The 15,638-nt window shown below is 38.4% G+C and overlaps 1 protein-coding gene across 1 annotated transcript in view; it reads left to right on the top strand.

Moving 5' to 3' along the window:
• PDXK (pyridoxal kinase) overlaps positions 1 to 15,638 on the top strand; it is a 47,542-nt gene that overhangs the window by 13,811 nt on the left and 18,093 nt on the right. Inside the window, exons 2-3 of the mRNA XM_027689220.1 lie at positions 6,210 to 6,264; positions 12,637 to 12,741. Of these exons, the coding sequence (XP_027545021.1) occupies positions 6,210 to 6,264; positions 12,637 to 12,741 (160 nt within the window). The remainder of the gene's footprint in view (positions 1 to 6,209; positions 6,265 to 12,636; positions 12,742 to 15,638) is intronic.

The following is a 15,638-nucleotide window of genomic DNA, read 5'->3' as shown; positions in this document are numbered from 1 at the left end:
ATGGAGGTCTTGGCTTTATTCCATGAAATATAGATAGCAACCTGTGAACATGTATCAGGAACATAAATACTATGGAAGAAATGTGTATATAGTTTACACAGTCTGGTTTTATACAACCTTTTTGTTTCCTTTTCTTACATTGCCTTTTCTTTTTCCACTCTGCCTTTTACTCATTCCGGATTTTTCCTCTTACCTAAGCTGCACTACTGCTTTGTGGTTTTAGTTTCAAACCTTAAAATGAAAACGCTGCTGGGGGCACAAAGCCAGTGCCCAAAGAGGGCAATATGTACTGGCCATGTTGTAGAATAGAGAGGTGTTTTTAATTGAATTTCATTCTTGCAAAACTAGGTCATTGTTCTCTAAGATTGCCCAAATTAAATACAAATTAAAACATTCCGTTTAAATCGGTCCACTGGTCATTTAACAGCAAAGGATTTATTATCTTTACTGTCAAAGCTGGCATAGTTAATATGTAAACATACCCTACCACCGGGATTTAACCTTAGAACCAGAACTTTAGGGTGATGAGGAGGTGGTGATATTTTGTGTGATTTTACACTTGGAAATCTACAGTGGGTAAAGTTGAGCTTTATGTATGTCGTGGTATCACTGGTGATGGGGTGACCCGGGCTGGAAGGGACCTCCTGAAGTCCAGCTTTTGGCTCAAAGATTGGGCAGCACTAAGTTCAGCCCAGGCTGCTCAGGGCTTTGTCCTCGTGGATCTTGAAAACCTCCAAGGACAGTAATTCCATAGCATCTCTCTCAGCCCCCTCTAAACCTCTTTTCTCTAAATATGTACAGATAATGCAATGGCAGCTGGGATTTTTGTTTGTTTCTAATGTTTAGTACCCAGGAAAACAATAAAAGTTCAGTTCAGAAATTCACATAATCACAGTGACAGTTTTTCTCACCCACTTAGGAGATATAAGATACTTATTTGGTTATTTTTCTAAAAAAACCCCAAATGCCTTTCCCCCCTTTCACACCTCCCTAAACTGCATCCAAGCAAGGAAAAAGAATTTCTTGAGTACTATAAAGTGTGTGATACTTTTGAAAATTTACCTTTTTTCCCCTGCAGGAGCATAGTAAAGCTGCAATACAAATGTTAAACAGAAGCAGTTCAATAATAGCTTTTCACATTTCTCAAAGTAAATAAAATTATTAAATGAGAATTTATATTGATATTTACCCTGAGGCAGAGCTAATCTTTGAAGTGAACAGTTTTCTGTCTCAAGTGGTGTTAACAATCAGATACCAAATAGTATTAGGAGGTACAAATGAGTACTTTTATTTATCTCAAGACCATTGGTACATAATGTAGATTACACAAATATAAACATAAAGCTTAGCAATCATTAAAACTGGATTTGAGATGTTGTACTTGCTTCAAAGTCTCCCTGTTCATTTCTCTATTGCTTAGGTACTGGTTTGTTTCAGTGTTTGTATATTGAAATGTTTTCTGGAAGGAAGAGAGGCTGTAAATTTTAAACAAAGCTCTAATTAGTGTGGTAACACAGTGGCAAAGTCCAAAGAGTTGCATTACTAGAGGTGAACCCTAACTGAGATCTTGCTATTTATGTAACTTGCCCAACTTAAGACTTTTTCTGTTTGGCTGGATCATTAGGTTGTTGTCCTAGTAAAACAACTGGTATCACATGTAAAATTTGAATCCTGAAGGGGACCCATTTCTTGGCTTTTTATTTGTGGCTTGAGTTTGAATTCTTCTGTCCTTCTGGATAAAACTGGTTGGTCCTGTTTTCAAAAAAGAGCCGACACCTTTAGAGGTTGTCAACGTATTTTGAAGTCTCTTCCTTTCTTTTGTGTTGATTTTTCCCTTGAACATTTGCTAGTTTGGAATTATCTAGAGATAATTCTCTAGACCAGGTGCCTGCCCAGGTGATGCACCTTCTCTTTACAAGGCTGGGATAGCGGTGTCTGCACTGTGGGAAGAACTGGATGATGTTTTCCCTTTCCTTCAGTTATTTGTGATGAAGAGCTCAGCCCAACTTCATCTCATACGTAATGTTGGCATGTGTGCTTCATGCTGGCTGTTTCTTCTAATGCATTCTGCTCTGGTGTGTGTATTTTGATTTAATCTTCCAAATATTTTTCTGAAATGTGTCATTCACATCTGCCAGCCATGCCTTCCAAATACAGGACTCCTCCAGTTTTGATGGTTAGTGATTTAATTTTAGAAGTTTAACAGTTCTGCCTCCCTGCTTGAAGATACTTAAAAATACATTAAATTTGCCCATTTTCCTCTGAGATTTCAATTGCAGTAAATGTCACTGATGTGATATAGGCAATTTTAATTTGTGTCTTAAGAAGAACAGTGTTTGACACGTACTTAGACTGGAGGCTGAGAGATTTGGGACGAACTTAGTCATCTTTTTCCTTTGAAGAGCTCTTATCATCCTTACCCAAACTGGTGATGGCTTTAGATTTGCCCAAGATTTGCAGTTCTGTGGGCTAATGACACTTACACAGAATGACAGCAGAGGGAGAGCGTGGAAACCTGGAATTGTTCTCTGCTGGAGGGCCTGTGGGAGACCAGATCATCCAAATCAGGGGATGGTGGTAGCGTAGGTGATGTGCATCCCTGGCAGCTGGAGCCCTTGGACACTTGCAGAGTGTCTGGTGTCACCTACATTTCTAAAACCAGAGGCAGGAATATCCCCACAGGACACTTGCTGTAGGGAGCAGGGAAAGTAGCATGGCTGTGGACTATTTCAAGATGGTACAGAGAAGCAATAAATTAAGTATTATTGTGCATCTCTTAGTAAGCTCAGTCCTGACACTGATCAAATATGCTCTGAAGGCACTTCTGCTGTAAGCAAAATAAGCAAAATCCAAGTGGAGTGAATTTCTCAGTTTAGTTGCACAGAAGTACAAGGAACATGTGTGTACACAAGCAAGAAACTTAATATATATTGACTTGAGTCCTCTTTTGAATTTTTACTTTCTAGTAATTTTCCAAAGAAAAGGTGGATTTTTACTGGCTTATGCCATTAGAAAAAAATGCTAGTATCCAACCAAAGGCATATTTTTTGTGACATATATTCTTTCTTTTGTGTGCAAATATGAGAGGCTGACTTTTTTTTTTATATGGTTTATGTGATTCAATACATTTACTCTATCTCAGTTTTCTAGTATGGTTTATGTGATTCAATACATTTACTCTATCTCAGTTTTCTAAATCTGTACATAAGAAAACCCATGTATTTCTAATTAGGTAGTTAACTTAGAATTAAGATTTATTTTACCTCTGGTTTGAGTAGAAATTCTTAATTAATTGGAAAAAAACCCAAACCTCAAAATCACTTCTTTTAGTCAGCTCTGCCCAAAGAATTAAAGGGAGTTAAATTACATGTATTAAAAAGGTTTAACAAGGCATCTTTTGAACACAACTCCCCTTGTAAGCAGGGAAAGTATTCATCATTCAGTACATCAGAAACTCTCTCTGATGTGTGAGGTCCTTTAGCTGTGCAAGGATGACAGTTACTAATACTGGTTTTTAAACATTGATTGAAGGAGAAAACATTTCCTATCCACTGTAAATGATCTGGTTGTTAAAATGAACGACACAAACCAAAATAAAGAGTTTTCTCTGCAGCCCCAGAAGAGGTGATTGCTGTCAAAAGCTGCTTTCAACACTCAATATACCCTGTTTTCAGGTCTTCTTCTGGTGACTAAATTCCATGAGACTTTTCAATGGAATTCTCCCTGGTAGCAAGCATGACCTGGCTTAACATGACTTCAACATTCTTTTTGATTATACTGGGCCTAGGCCTTAACATCTGTTGGTCTTCTTTCAAAGGTAGTACTAAATAGGGAGTTTAATTGTACATAGCTTTTAAATAACATTTTGTATATTTTAATCGTCTGTTTTTATAAGAATCTTTATAAAAGGCAGTGCTTTGGAGTAACTGTGGCTTATTTTGAGGGTTGAATGAGGTTTCCTAGTTAAGTGTGTTAGATTTTAGTCATATACGTTTATTCAAAAAAAACCCTTCAGAGCAAATTAGAAACTGTGACAGAGTAACTAACACCAGTGATTGTTCTGGAGGCCTTTAAAGGCTTTTTAGCCTGTTTTGCACCGGTGAAAAAAGTGGGAATATCAAGCTCCCTTGCAGAATTTGAGTTGTCTGTGGCTTTTCATCAACCATTCAAAGCATTTTCTTTACTCTTGTACCAAGTGCACAGCTGAGCTAACCTGGCACCTGGCTGTCTGCAGGAGAGGTGGCCTCACTTGTATTTTCCCTTCTGCTGGTTGAAGCAGATTAACTGGCCCAAACAAACCAAATGTCCCTAATCCTACAGAAAAGCTTGTTTAGAAATCAAATGATAGCTGGTGCTGGTGGAGAGAATAGAGGAGGACTGCTCTTTTTGGTGGCCATCATCTGGGAGAGTGCTTACCTCTGTTGTAGAACTGCCCTCCCTTCAGCAGCTGTGCCTGCTCTCCTTCCCCAAAGCCCTGTGTGAACCTGATTAGTTAGTAAATCACAATAAGTGTGTTCTGTGGTGTCAAGTATTAAATAGTTGGAGAGACATGGTCTGAAGTGGATTAATTCACAATTGTTGCCAAGACATTTGTAGGAAATAAGAACTGCTTAGGTCTGTTCATTGCAGGGAGGGGAGTTGAATATGGGGTGACAGTCTGGTTAGAGGTCATATTATCATTTATTTCTTTGAAGAGCATCTGCAAACATCAAGGTTAAGGTCATTACAGTATGGTCATGTTCTCACCCCTTTGAATTCCTGAGCCTTTAAAATAAAATCCACCAAGGTGAAACAAGAACCTGGGCAGGGAGTAGAAGCTGGAGTTAATTTGAACTTGAACAGGTTGAGGCAACCCACCATTCTGTCTGTCATTATCAAAGGATTAATTTGCTTTCTGGTGTGCAATGAACAGAAACCTTTATTAAATACTGAAATAAGAATTCTGTGAAGACCTGTGTGGACTCTCAGCTGTGAAATGACAGAAGTGTAGCACCTGCAGGGAGAAGGAGTGACCTGTCGCAGCACATACATCCTTCTTGTAGCAGCACAAGGATTGGAATAAGGGGCTTATCACGGAGAAAGTAAATGCACAGGGAAAGCCTGACGTCTGGCACATACACCCAGAGATTTTTAATGTGTGTGAAGGGGTTGCCTTCATGCTGAAAAGGGAGAGTCGTGAGTCTCGGTGAAAAAAACGTGACTGAAAAAGCTTTGTTTCTTCACTCACCCCTCCCAGCAAATTGCCTGAAAGAGGATCATACACAGTGGTGCATCATTCCTTTTATCTCCCAGTATGACTCACTGAGCCATACATAGCAGCTCATCTTTTGAGGAGATTTCTTACTCAGAGAAAGCTGGATGTGGAAACAAATATTCAGCGTCAGACTGTTAATGTCACTTTTGCATTAGAATTCCTTTCGTGAGAGATAAAAATGGCTTGGCCAGCAATGCCTGTATTAAGCAGGTATTGTGAGGTTAAAAACCCTCATTAGTTTTCTCCTGATTCAATGCTGTAATTTTTATAATATTCATATATTTTGGGGCAACAGGAATGTTTGTTGATTGCATTCGCAAATTCTTGGATATTTTAATATTTGGATTGCTGGTAATGCAAGGTACCAGGTGGCTTTTGGAACATGCTTTAGGCCTTTTTTTCTCCGTGTTTTTAAGAGCTTTCTCCCTTTTCTGCCCAATCATGCCCCAAATAAATTCTCTGGCATTTCTTTCTATTCATTTTTAGCTGTTAAGGAGCTGATTGTGACATCCAAGTTATGGCTTGTAGCATTGATTCCCTTTAAGATTCTTCTGTCCTCCTTTTAGAAAAATTGATTTTCTGGAATACCAACAGCATCCTCCTTCCATATTTTGCATTAATTTAGTACCTGAGAGATATTTTCTTGCCAAGAAAGGTTCTCTTCAGGGTTTCAGTGATTGCTGCTGGACCAACCTATCTGTCCTTATCCCTAAATGAACTCCAGCCTGAGGATCCAGAGCTCTGTTTTTCTGGTGCTGTTGCCAGCGGCACTTTTGTTCCATGTTGGTTGCTGTAGTAAAGCACTTTACTGTTTATGTTGCATGTTTGTTGACTCAGCTTTCAAGATTTTTAAATGTGCACTGGAAACTGGAAGTACTTCCTTGTGTTTTGTGACGTCGGTAACGTATTAATGAAGCTGCGTTAGTAAAAGAAATATCCCTGTGTTCTATTGCAGGTTCTGGGATTTGAAGTTGATACGGTGAACTCTGTCCAGTTTTCAAACCACACAGGTAAAATTTTACAGATACTACTTCACAGTCACTCAGCTCTGCTCTCAACACGTGGCTCACCTCATCCTCCATGCCAGTGGAGAGGAGATTTGCCTTATGTTTTTGCTCACATTTTTATGATATAGGACGGAAATGTAATCTTCATGTTATGATTAAAGTGTCTCTGAAGTCTGGATTTGGGAGTAGGGCATGATATGAGGTGGTAATGTCCTGATCTGCCCTTCAGAGTGTGAGTTCCTCTTTGTTAGGCAGTAATCTAATTAACTCAGACAGTGAAATAACACAAATAAGGCCATTTACACAGCCAGGGCCTGTGAATGAGAGAGTCTTCAGAATGGTTTTCTGTGCATTATGGCCCTATAACAGGCATAGTCACATTACCAACCCAAACATCAGAGAATACTGAGATAGACTCAGTGTTTCCTATCTTTGTCTGCCTACCCAGATGGCTAGCAAGTATCCTAAAATTTGGAGGGAGGAAGGGTGTTAATACATTTGGGTGTATTTTTATTTTATTTTATTTATATGATGCATTCACATAATACTATCAGACTTATTAATATCCAGAGTGCTGGAGAACTTTTATCTTTTGAAAGAAAGCTGAAATTTATGTTTATTTTAGCAATACCTTTCACCCAGAAAGGAGCTCCAAGTGACTTGCTGTTTCTGGATCAAAAGAGACACATGTACTGTCTTGGTGGTGATGGGTTGTTTGAGGGGAGATCTACTCTAGATAAAGACATTCCACAGGTGTCTTAAGAAGCAAATCCAGACTTTAACATCTTGAAAAAGAGCAAAACTTGTTTCTGACACCAAAAAAAAGAAAAACCAAAAAAACAAACCAACCAAACAAAAAAAAACCCTACAAATGTTGAGGTACTTTCCTAGTATCTCACAGGAACAGCTGTGTTAATAAACTGGTCATTTTTGGAACAGAGAGCAGACAAGGAAGCTTCTGTCTTCTCTCACTGTGTTGAGCTCCGTGCAGCTTTCAAGAGATTATAAGATGCCTATTATGGAAGGAATTTAGTGTCAACCTGGGAAAAAGAAATTAATGTTTCAAAGGTAGCTTGAAAGCCATCTCTGCTTGTTAAGGAAAGGCACGAAAGAGGTAATAATTAAACAAGGGGGTGGGTGCCTTTCCTGGCTCAGTCAAAAAGCTGCTTATTTTGCTTGTACCCTTTGGCACAGTACAAAGGTTCTGTCATGTTTTTCAGAGGTACTTAGGTGTAACTTCCATTTCTTTAATGTGTTTAGGTTTGGAGTTGGGGATTTTCTGTTGTTTGGTTTTGGTAGCTGGGTAAAACTCCTGTAATCTTCCAGAAATTAAGCAATTTTTTCATGTTGAGTAACTTGGTTCTTAAGGTGCGTGAGCACATGTTGTTTGTTGGCTTTCAGTTTCAAGATTAAATCAGCTTTATACGGCATTAAAAGAGCTTAGAAGTAGTTTTACTGACCATAAACTGAATGTGTCTGAAGGTAGGAAAATTACATTACCAATAGGATGAGCAGGTTCTTAAAACAGAAAAGAAAGAAAACTTTTAAACTTTTTTTAATGGTATCACAGCTGGAGAAAAGAAACCAGTGTTCCATTCAAGGTTTGGCAGACAGTGGAGATAGTAGAAGGGTAGTAGATGGTAGTGGATAGTAGAAGGGTCTTCCCCCAAAAGAAGACCTAAATGAACATCCCAAACCCAAAGATGTCTCAAAGGTCACAAGTCTGTAAAATATAAACACCAGGAACTACTACTGGTGTTTAGCAGTGACATTATTTCTTTTTTTTTTTCCTGTAATCTTGATTGTCTTAGAAAATGTGTTTAAAAAAAAATCCCAAAGGTTGCCACACAATCTTATGGGTTTGGGAAGCAGAATTTGTGTCTGGAGTGGTGCTGCAATACACAAGCACTGTGTGCTGGATGAATGGGTGAAAGCAACTTGATTTTCCTATAAAAACAAAATTCTATGAGAACCCTTTCTGGCAACCTCATTAAAGCTGAAGGACAAATTCCTCCTTCAAAATCTAGCTGTGAACTGTAGTTTCTGAAAGAATGCCACATACCAGAGGAGCACAGGTAGAAAAGTGTGTGAGGTTTTGGACATGGTGTTCTTTCTTTCCTTCTTTCCCTGTTTTTAAACTTGGTCCTGGCAGCGAAGGATAAAATGCAGAGAGAATTTATGACTAACAGACTTTCTTGGGTGAATCATTATTGCTCTTTTTTTGCCCTGTCTTTAAATTAGTAAGCTACCACAGGCAACTTTCTGCTGACTCCTGCTCAGAAAATTCAGCTTTCTTTAGTCTCTGATAATCTTGAAATTTGGAAAATGTGCTTTAAATCAGTCCCCCTGGGAGAACAGTTTGTCATGTTGCTTCGTGAGGATCTTTTGTGATTAGAGTGACTCACACTTGAATGGCATCGTGCTTCATGTACAAATAAAAGAAGCTGTCATGCAGCCTACAAAGACTGTGCTTTTTATTCTATTTTACTGTACTATTTGCAGAAGCATCTCATTGTCTGATGTGCAAAAATTAAAATCTAGATTTTTTTTTTTTTAATTCTGTTGTTGATATTTTGGGGTGCATTTTTAATTCCTCAGGGATTTTCATTTTTGTTTTTCATTGGTAGGTTACCAGCAAGCACATAATGTGCTTACTTTGCTATCCAAATCCTACCTTTGAAACTGCTCTGGAACAAAGAGCCCGGGGGTTTTTTTCTGTTCCTTTTTATTTCTAAGCACTTTTGACTTCCACTTAGTGGGTGTGTAGTGGGTGGTTGGGTTGGCTGGTAGGTCTAATATGTGATAAATTATAATTATGTCTTGATGTGATTCCTCATAGTCTGCCACCCGTATGCAGTCACTCACACCTGTGTGTGCAGGGGCAAAAAGAAAAGATCTCCACTCATGCCTAACACTGCTAGTATTTTACTCCCACACTGCCCAGCTGGAAAAAATCCAGTGGGGAATTTGGTACTGTATTTCTGTTTTTGTTGAAGGCCTCCTGGTAGCTAAAGATTAGTCATGTGTTTAGACCAGGTTGTCTGCCGGAGTTTACATGTGAATTTTGTGATGCTGCTGGAACCAGACTGCCTGTCCATCATGTGCCTTAAACACTAGATCTTTCTTCCTTTTTCCCATGTGAAATACTTGGGTAGTGAAGCCACTTGGAATAGTTTTGCAGGGAGCACCACAGGAGGAACTCAAACCTCAGAACAGAGTGTTCTGGGTTGGAAAACAAAGTACACGCCTTGCTGTACTGAAATGGTAGCTTACTTTTGTTTTGCTGGCTTGCTTGGTTGGGGTTTTTTGTCCCTTCTGATATGCTTGGGACTTTTATTTTCTTTCTTCCTTGTTTTTGAAAGTAATTAAGAGGATTATAAATACATTCCAAAGGAGAAAAAAAGTACCAGTGGAGGAAGGCAAGACACAAAAGTGTGCAAATTCATCTTGGGTGTAGTATTAGCTACCTCTCTGGGTTGTGGTTTTGTTATTTTTTTTTTCATACAGATGAACCAAGATATTTCCCTGGAGACTGATGAATATGTATGTCCTTTTAGAGGGATAAGTGACATAAGTCACGATATCTTACCTGTTTGTCATTCCCTTATGTGCTAAAACCAAATAGATAATTGCAGTAAAAGGTCATAACACAGATAAGCAGAAGGGGTATAAAGTTGTTTAAATGCTTATGCTCTTCTGTGTGTTTAAAATTATTTACAGATCTGGGAGACTAATGCAGTTAGTCTGAGCCAAGTGGTCTTTTGGAGAGCTGGATCATGATTTGCAATGATCTCTCTGTTCTCTCAGGCCAGCACTGAGGGGAATTATTTGGTGGTTTTGTACCTAAAACAAGTAAGACTCAAGGAAGACCCCTTTCAAGATAGTCCCTCTTCCTGGGACCCCAGCTTATCCATTCTGCAGTTAGTGAAACACTTTTTGAACATGAGTAACTGGCTTTTTCTTCTGTCCCTCTACAGAAGCTGATTTTTGGTTGTATATTCCAGCAGGAGAGCAGGATAAATGCAGAGTCACGGGGTTTGCACCTTGTTCATCATGTTACATGACATTTCCCTGGGGAAAGGGCTCAGGGTGATTTTCATTTTGCTGCCAGTTTTGATTTTGTTTGTTTCTTCTTACTCCAGCATAATTCAGTTCCCAGTGAAATCACAGTTCTCTGCAGATCCAGTGAAGGCATTCACCTTTTTTTTTTTTTTCTCTCTGAATAGCTGGGGCTTCCCTGAGAGCTTCCCTAGGGTTTTGTTTTTCCTCTGGCTGTTGTGTGATTAGACTTTAGGTTGTATTACACTTTACCAGGCAGTAAAAAGGCTCCTTTAGAACCTTTGGAAGTCATTGCTACAGAGTTCAATGTCCCTGCCCCGTGTGGATGAGTTACCAATTCCTGAGCTAAGCTGGGCTGCTGCCCAACACTGTGTTTCCATATTTATTTCTCCCCCTCAGTGTAGGGATCAATGTGACATGAACCCCGTGCATTGAGTATTTAAGGCAGCTTGATACAGACAGCTTGACACATCCAGGTGAACTTTTAGTTAAATGGTGAATTTGTAGGGGATGCCTCCTGAGAGTAGCTAGATTGTCTGGGCAATCTATCATATTTATATTTATGGCCACGTGTGAGACAAAAATCTGCACTTTTGCCAGCAGATCTTGCTTCTGGGTGAAAAGTGCACCCAGTTTCATTCATGGTCACAATGGAAGGACCCTGTTGTGTCCCTGTACTGGCTTTGCAGTGCTACAGAGATTCAAGGAAGAGGAGAGGACAGATGATTTCTCTCTGGCACGGCAGATGTGACAGAACAAACATCTGCATAGTGTTAATTAACCAGCTACTGGGGTTAGGTGTAGTCAAGGGTTCTTCATACACTCGGGGTGCATGAAGAACTAGAGGTGTGCCTGGGTGTTAGCTGTTGCAGTTTTGAATATCACTGTCTTCTGCAATGAAACCACAGCCCTGACATGTGGAAATCCCCCACTTTGTCCATTTCTTCACAGGGACTTTGTGGAAGGCATTTGCCTGGGAGAGAGTGGTGGTGGCTGATGTGAGTCAGGCCCCCAGCCAGCTGGCAGCGAGTCGTGTTTTAGAGGCTTGGCCTTTGTGAGCTGAGGAGAACAAAATGATCCATCTGCTCACCATACTGTGGGTGTATTTGCATTCATAAGAAGGAAAACTGAAAAATGTGCTTAGACTAAGCTCCAGGCACCTTTTGGCAGTTACTCTAATAACACAGTTAAGAGTGATAATCAAAACCAACAGTTTTTATCACAGAATTTCCTAACTGCAAGAGCAGAAGTTATCACACAGGGGTGGTGTGGAAGAAGATACATGATTTTAACATTTCACTTTTCCTAATTCCAGTTAATAAAAAGGTAAGCTTTTTAACAACCTCTGATTTTATGGAAGTTGGAAGAGTTAAATTGTAGGTGCTTCATCTAAAATCCTGGAGGAAGCCCCATTCTTACAGGGAAGGGATTGGTGCCATCTAGATGGGCAGCAGGCTTTGAAAACAAGGTGCAAGGTGCATTTACATTTTTCAATAAATATTTAGATTCTGTTAAGGGAAATTATTTTTCTTTTCCTTGAAATTGGCTTCCATGGAGCTTGGTCCACTGTTTGCTGAAATCATTTCAGCTTTTCCCGAGTAACTTCACATTCCATCCACTTCTCGGCTGAGAATATTGGCTTGTAATTCTTAGAGATCATTCAAGGATAAGAGTGTATGGATATTATTTGTCTGTTTATAGTGTCTTTCTGCTACTCATTTCCTCCTCCAGGATTCTCAGTACTAAAGCTGTGCTATTTTTGGAAGAAAATCTGTCAGATGACATTATATGTCTGTTCGTTAACATGCAGGTCCCAGCAAGCACCACATCTGATGGGGTGCAGCAGTGCTGCATGTCTGGGTACAGACAGATCTACGAGCCTTTTAAGCTTGTCATCTAACTGTCAATTTTTTCTCTTTTAATATAGTATAAAATAACAAAGATATGTTGTGCTGACACCCTCCTCCAGTGAAGCCTAAAACATATGTTTGTCACCCTCTGCACTGGAAAGGGGTAGTTGCAAAGGCTCCATGGGAAATCTTGCAGGAGCTTGTGAGTTCTCAGCTTGATTTGCTGGTAAATGGACAGTCTCAAATTGCAGTGTAGTCATTCTTTGTGAGACAGAAGTGCTAAGAAGAAGCTGAGCACATCAACTGTTCTGCTGACAGCAGCTTTCATTCGGCAACAGCGTTTTACAGAAGAGGTGGAAATGCTTTTTGATGCTGATAATTGATGTGGTCCCTGCAGGTGTATAATGTGTGATCTGGAATAGAAAATCCAGCTCTTGAAAAAAATTATCTGGCATTTGCTTTGCAGGTTATGCCCACTGGAAGGGTCAGGTGTTGAATTCAGATGAACTTCATGAACTGTATGAAGGACTGAAGCTGAACAAGGTCAACCGCTACGATTATGTGCTCACAGGTAAGATGAGCTTGTTCCCTGGAGTTCTCATGAGATGTAAACAGAACTAAAGAAATATGAACCATATCCCTCCTTATTGCAAACCAAGCAATTAAAATTTCCCTCCTTTGATTCCTCCTGCAATTTCACCTGTATATTATAGTCTCAACTGCTTGTGCTGTTTAATTTGGAACAGCCAGAGCTCTCCAGCCTACAGGTTGTAACTGGGTGGGTAAATTGATCCCCTTGTATAATTTACAGACTTGTACAGGCCAGTCATGTACCGGCATACTTAATGTTTTGGGAGTGCCTCTACTGGAAAAAAGGATGAGGAATGTCAGAGTATTATTTTAAATTTTATTAGGAAGACACGAGTTTAACCCTTTCTCCTAAATCCGCAGCACTGGCACTCTGTGGTACTGCAGCATGATTTTATACACAGTTGTATGTCCTTGATTTTTTTTACTTGATCTTTAAGGCACAGTGCTTGGACACAGAGCAAAGTATAAGCAGGGCTGGATTTTGGGTTTGACTCTGTCATGTCTTGATTTTTTGCTCTTGTTACTATGTAGGTCATCTGAGTGAATACAGTTCTGCAGTGTCTTCCTTTGCTAGCACTAAGTACAAAGTGTTAATAAATACAGGCAAAGAGAACTTCTTGTAAAACACTTTCTAGAAATGAGAGATTCTACGTGCAGTTTTTATTAAAGGTTGCTTCTCATCCAATTCCTGCTTCTCAAAAGTAGGTTACTGATCAGGTTTCACCTCAGTAAGAGTTGTGCATCTGGTTTAGATTACAGTATCATTTTTTTATAGCAGTGAACAGTCACTTTTTAAAGGTAAGCAGAAATATATAACCAGATTTAATTGATTTCATGGCTTCCACATGTAAGGAAGTTCCTTATATACAGGGAAAATTGGAAGCTTCAAGTGTATGGATTGTAACTCCACAGCAGTCATTCTGGCTAGAAGGGTGTGGCATGTCTGAAGATTATTGTCAGGGCTTTTGCAAGGAGTATCTCCAAAATAAAGGAGACTAAATAGAAAATAGATTGAACTAAGGTTAAGAAATTAATTTTGGCATAAATGAGTTCTTTGTGACTGAGAAATAGCAGAACACCCTTTCTTTCCTTGAAAGAACTCTCTCAGAGGACATTTCCAGGAAGAACACACTGTATTGCAGGAATTTTCAGGAGATGCTAGTATGCAAAAATTCTAAATAGTGTTTGAGTATTCTTTTAGCTGAAATGTTCCTTTTTTATTTTACTTCCAACTCTTGGAAGAGACCTCTGCACCCTTTCTATCATGGTCCTGTACTGGCAAAATGGTTGTAAGAGATTAAAAGTGGTAGAAGGAAAAACAGAAATCTTCAGCAAAAAGAAATTTCAGAGAAAAAGGGAATCTTTATATTAACATGCCTTTTAAAACAGGATTTGTGGGTAGATGGGTCAGTTGTTGTTCAAGTTTGTTTTAACGTCTCATTCGCTGTAGACGTTTTCAGCACGGACAAAAAGAAGGCATGGGTAAAAATGTCAGTAATTTCTTAATATCCAATAACACTTCCAGTGTTTTATTCTTCAGCTGCACTTTGACTGAACTTAAAATTCAGGGTTTTTTTCATTCAGGGCCAAAAGTCAGATTTTTCTCTTCAAACAGGAACAGCCATTCACTATAGTGGACAACTACTTTGTACCTCCAACAACCTGGATATGATTATTTACACACTGAAAACAAATTAATTTCTCAACTGACAGGATTTTATTGTTAGTTGGTGACTGTAGATATCTTGGCTGAGATGGAAATTATTGTCTTTAAGCCAATTAGACAAAGTAACACTCCGTTAACTTTTGTGACTGTTGTTATTTGTAGATCTTTATGTACTTGTTTCATTTACAGTAAAAGACTCAAGGTAGGAGATAAACTCCAATTCAGTGTAATTGTTTTAAACACCTCTGTCAATAATGTTAACCAAGCTGTGTATTTTTTTTTTCAGCCAATCTATAACAAAAATCTTTGCTTGGCTCTTTTTCCTGATTATCACATTTCATAGATGTAAGACAAAGCATTTTGGCCAAAAACCTTAGAAGCTTTTTCCATTTCTCTGCAACATCTAAGAATTGATCAATTTTGCAAGTTTAAAAAAAAAATCTCCAAAATGCACTTTTAAATATTTTAGTAGAGTGGACATTTCCAAGCTGAAGGTTTGAAGATGCTACCTGGCTAAAAATAATCGTATTGAATGAACTAAAATAAATTAAAATAAAATTGTTAATTTATAAATGCTGCAAATGAAGTTAATATATAAATATATAAATTAAGAAACATCTATAAAATAAAGAAATTAATTATTAAATAAGAATATTGTGGTGCTAGCAATGTGATTAAGTCCTTAAAATATAGTAAAATTTATTTCCATTTTTTTTCACTGCTAAGCCTAAAAAACAGGAATTTTATTGATACTTTGGCCATTGCTCTAAAATATTCAAAATTAAAACTCCATTGCATTAGTGTGCTAGACTTTATCAGCACCAACATTAATAATAATAACTCAAAAATTGCTTTAAGACAGAGTATGAGAAAAGTATATGGAAATTAAAATATTTACTACATCATAAATAATACTTATTAGACTGCTGCTTTGATGAAAAGGAAAGGTTTTTTCCTTTTAGCCTGACCTTTGTTTATATATGTTCAAGCATTTTGAAATTGTATGAGTCCTTCATATGTAACATATTTAGTAAATGGATTTTTAAGGTTATATTTGTAGTTGTCTGAATTTGTTTCCCACCGATTTTTCTCGAATGAACTACTGAAATGCCTTTGTTTTAAAAATGCATTTATCCAAAGAATGAGAAGTATGCAGCATTCCTATCCAAAACTAAAAACAGAAGAAGTGTTCATGAAAATAGACTTCAGAA

Source organism: Neopelma chrysocephalum, unplaced genomic scaffold, assembly GCF_003984885.1.
Source record: "Neopelma chrysocephalum unplaced genomic scaffold, ASM398488v2 Primary Assembly neopelma1_76, whole genome shotgun sequence".
NCBI classification, from domain to species: Eukaryota; Metazoa; Chordata; class Aves; order Passeriformes; family Pipridae; genus Neopelma; species Neopelma chrysocephalum.
This window is presented reverse-complemented; position numbering and strand designations above follow the sequence as displayed.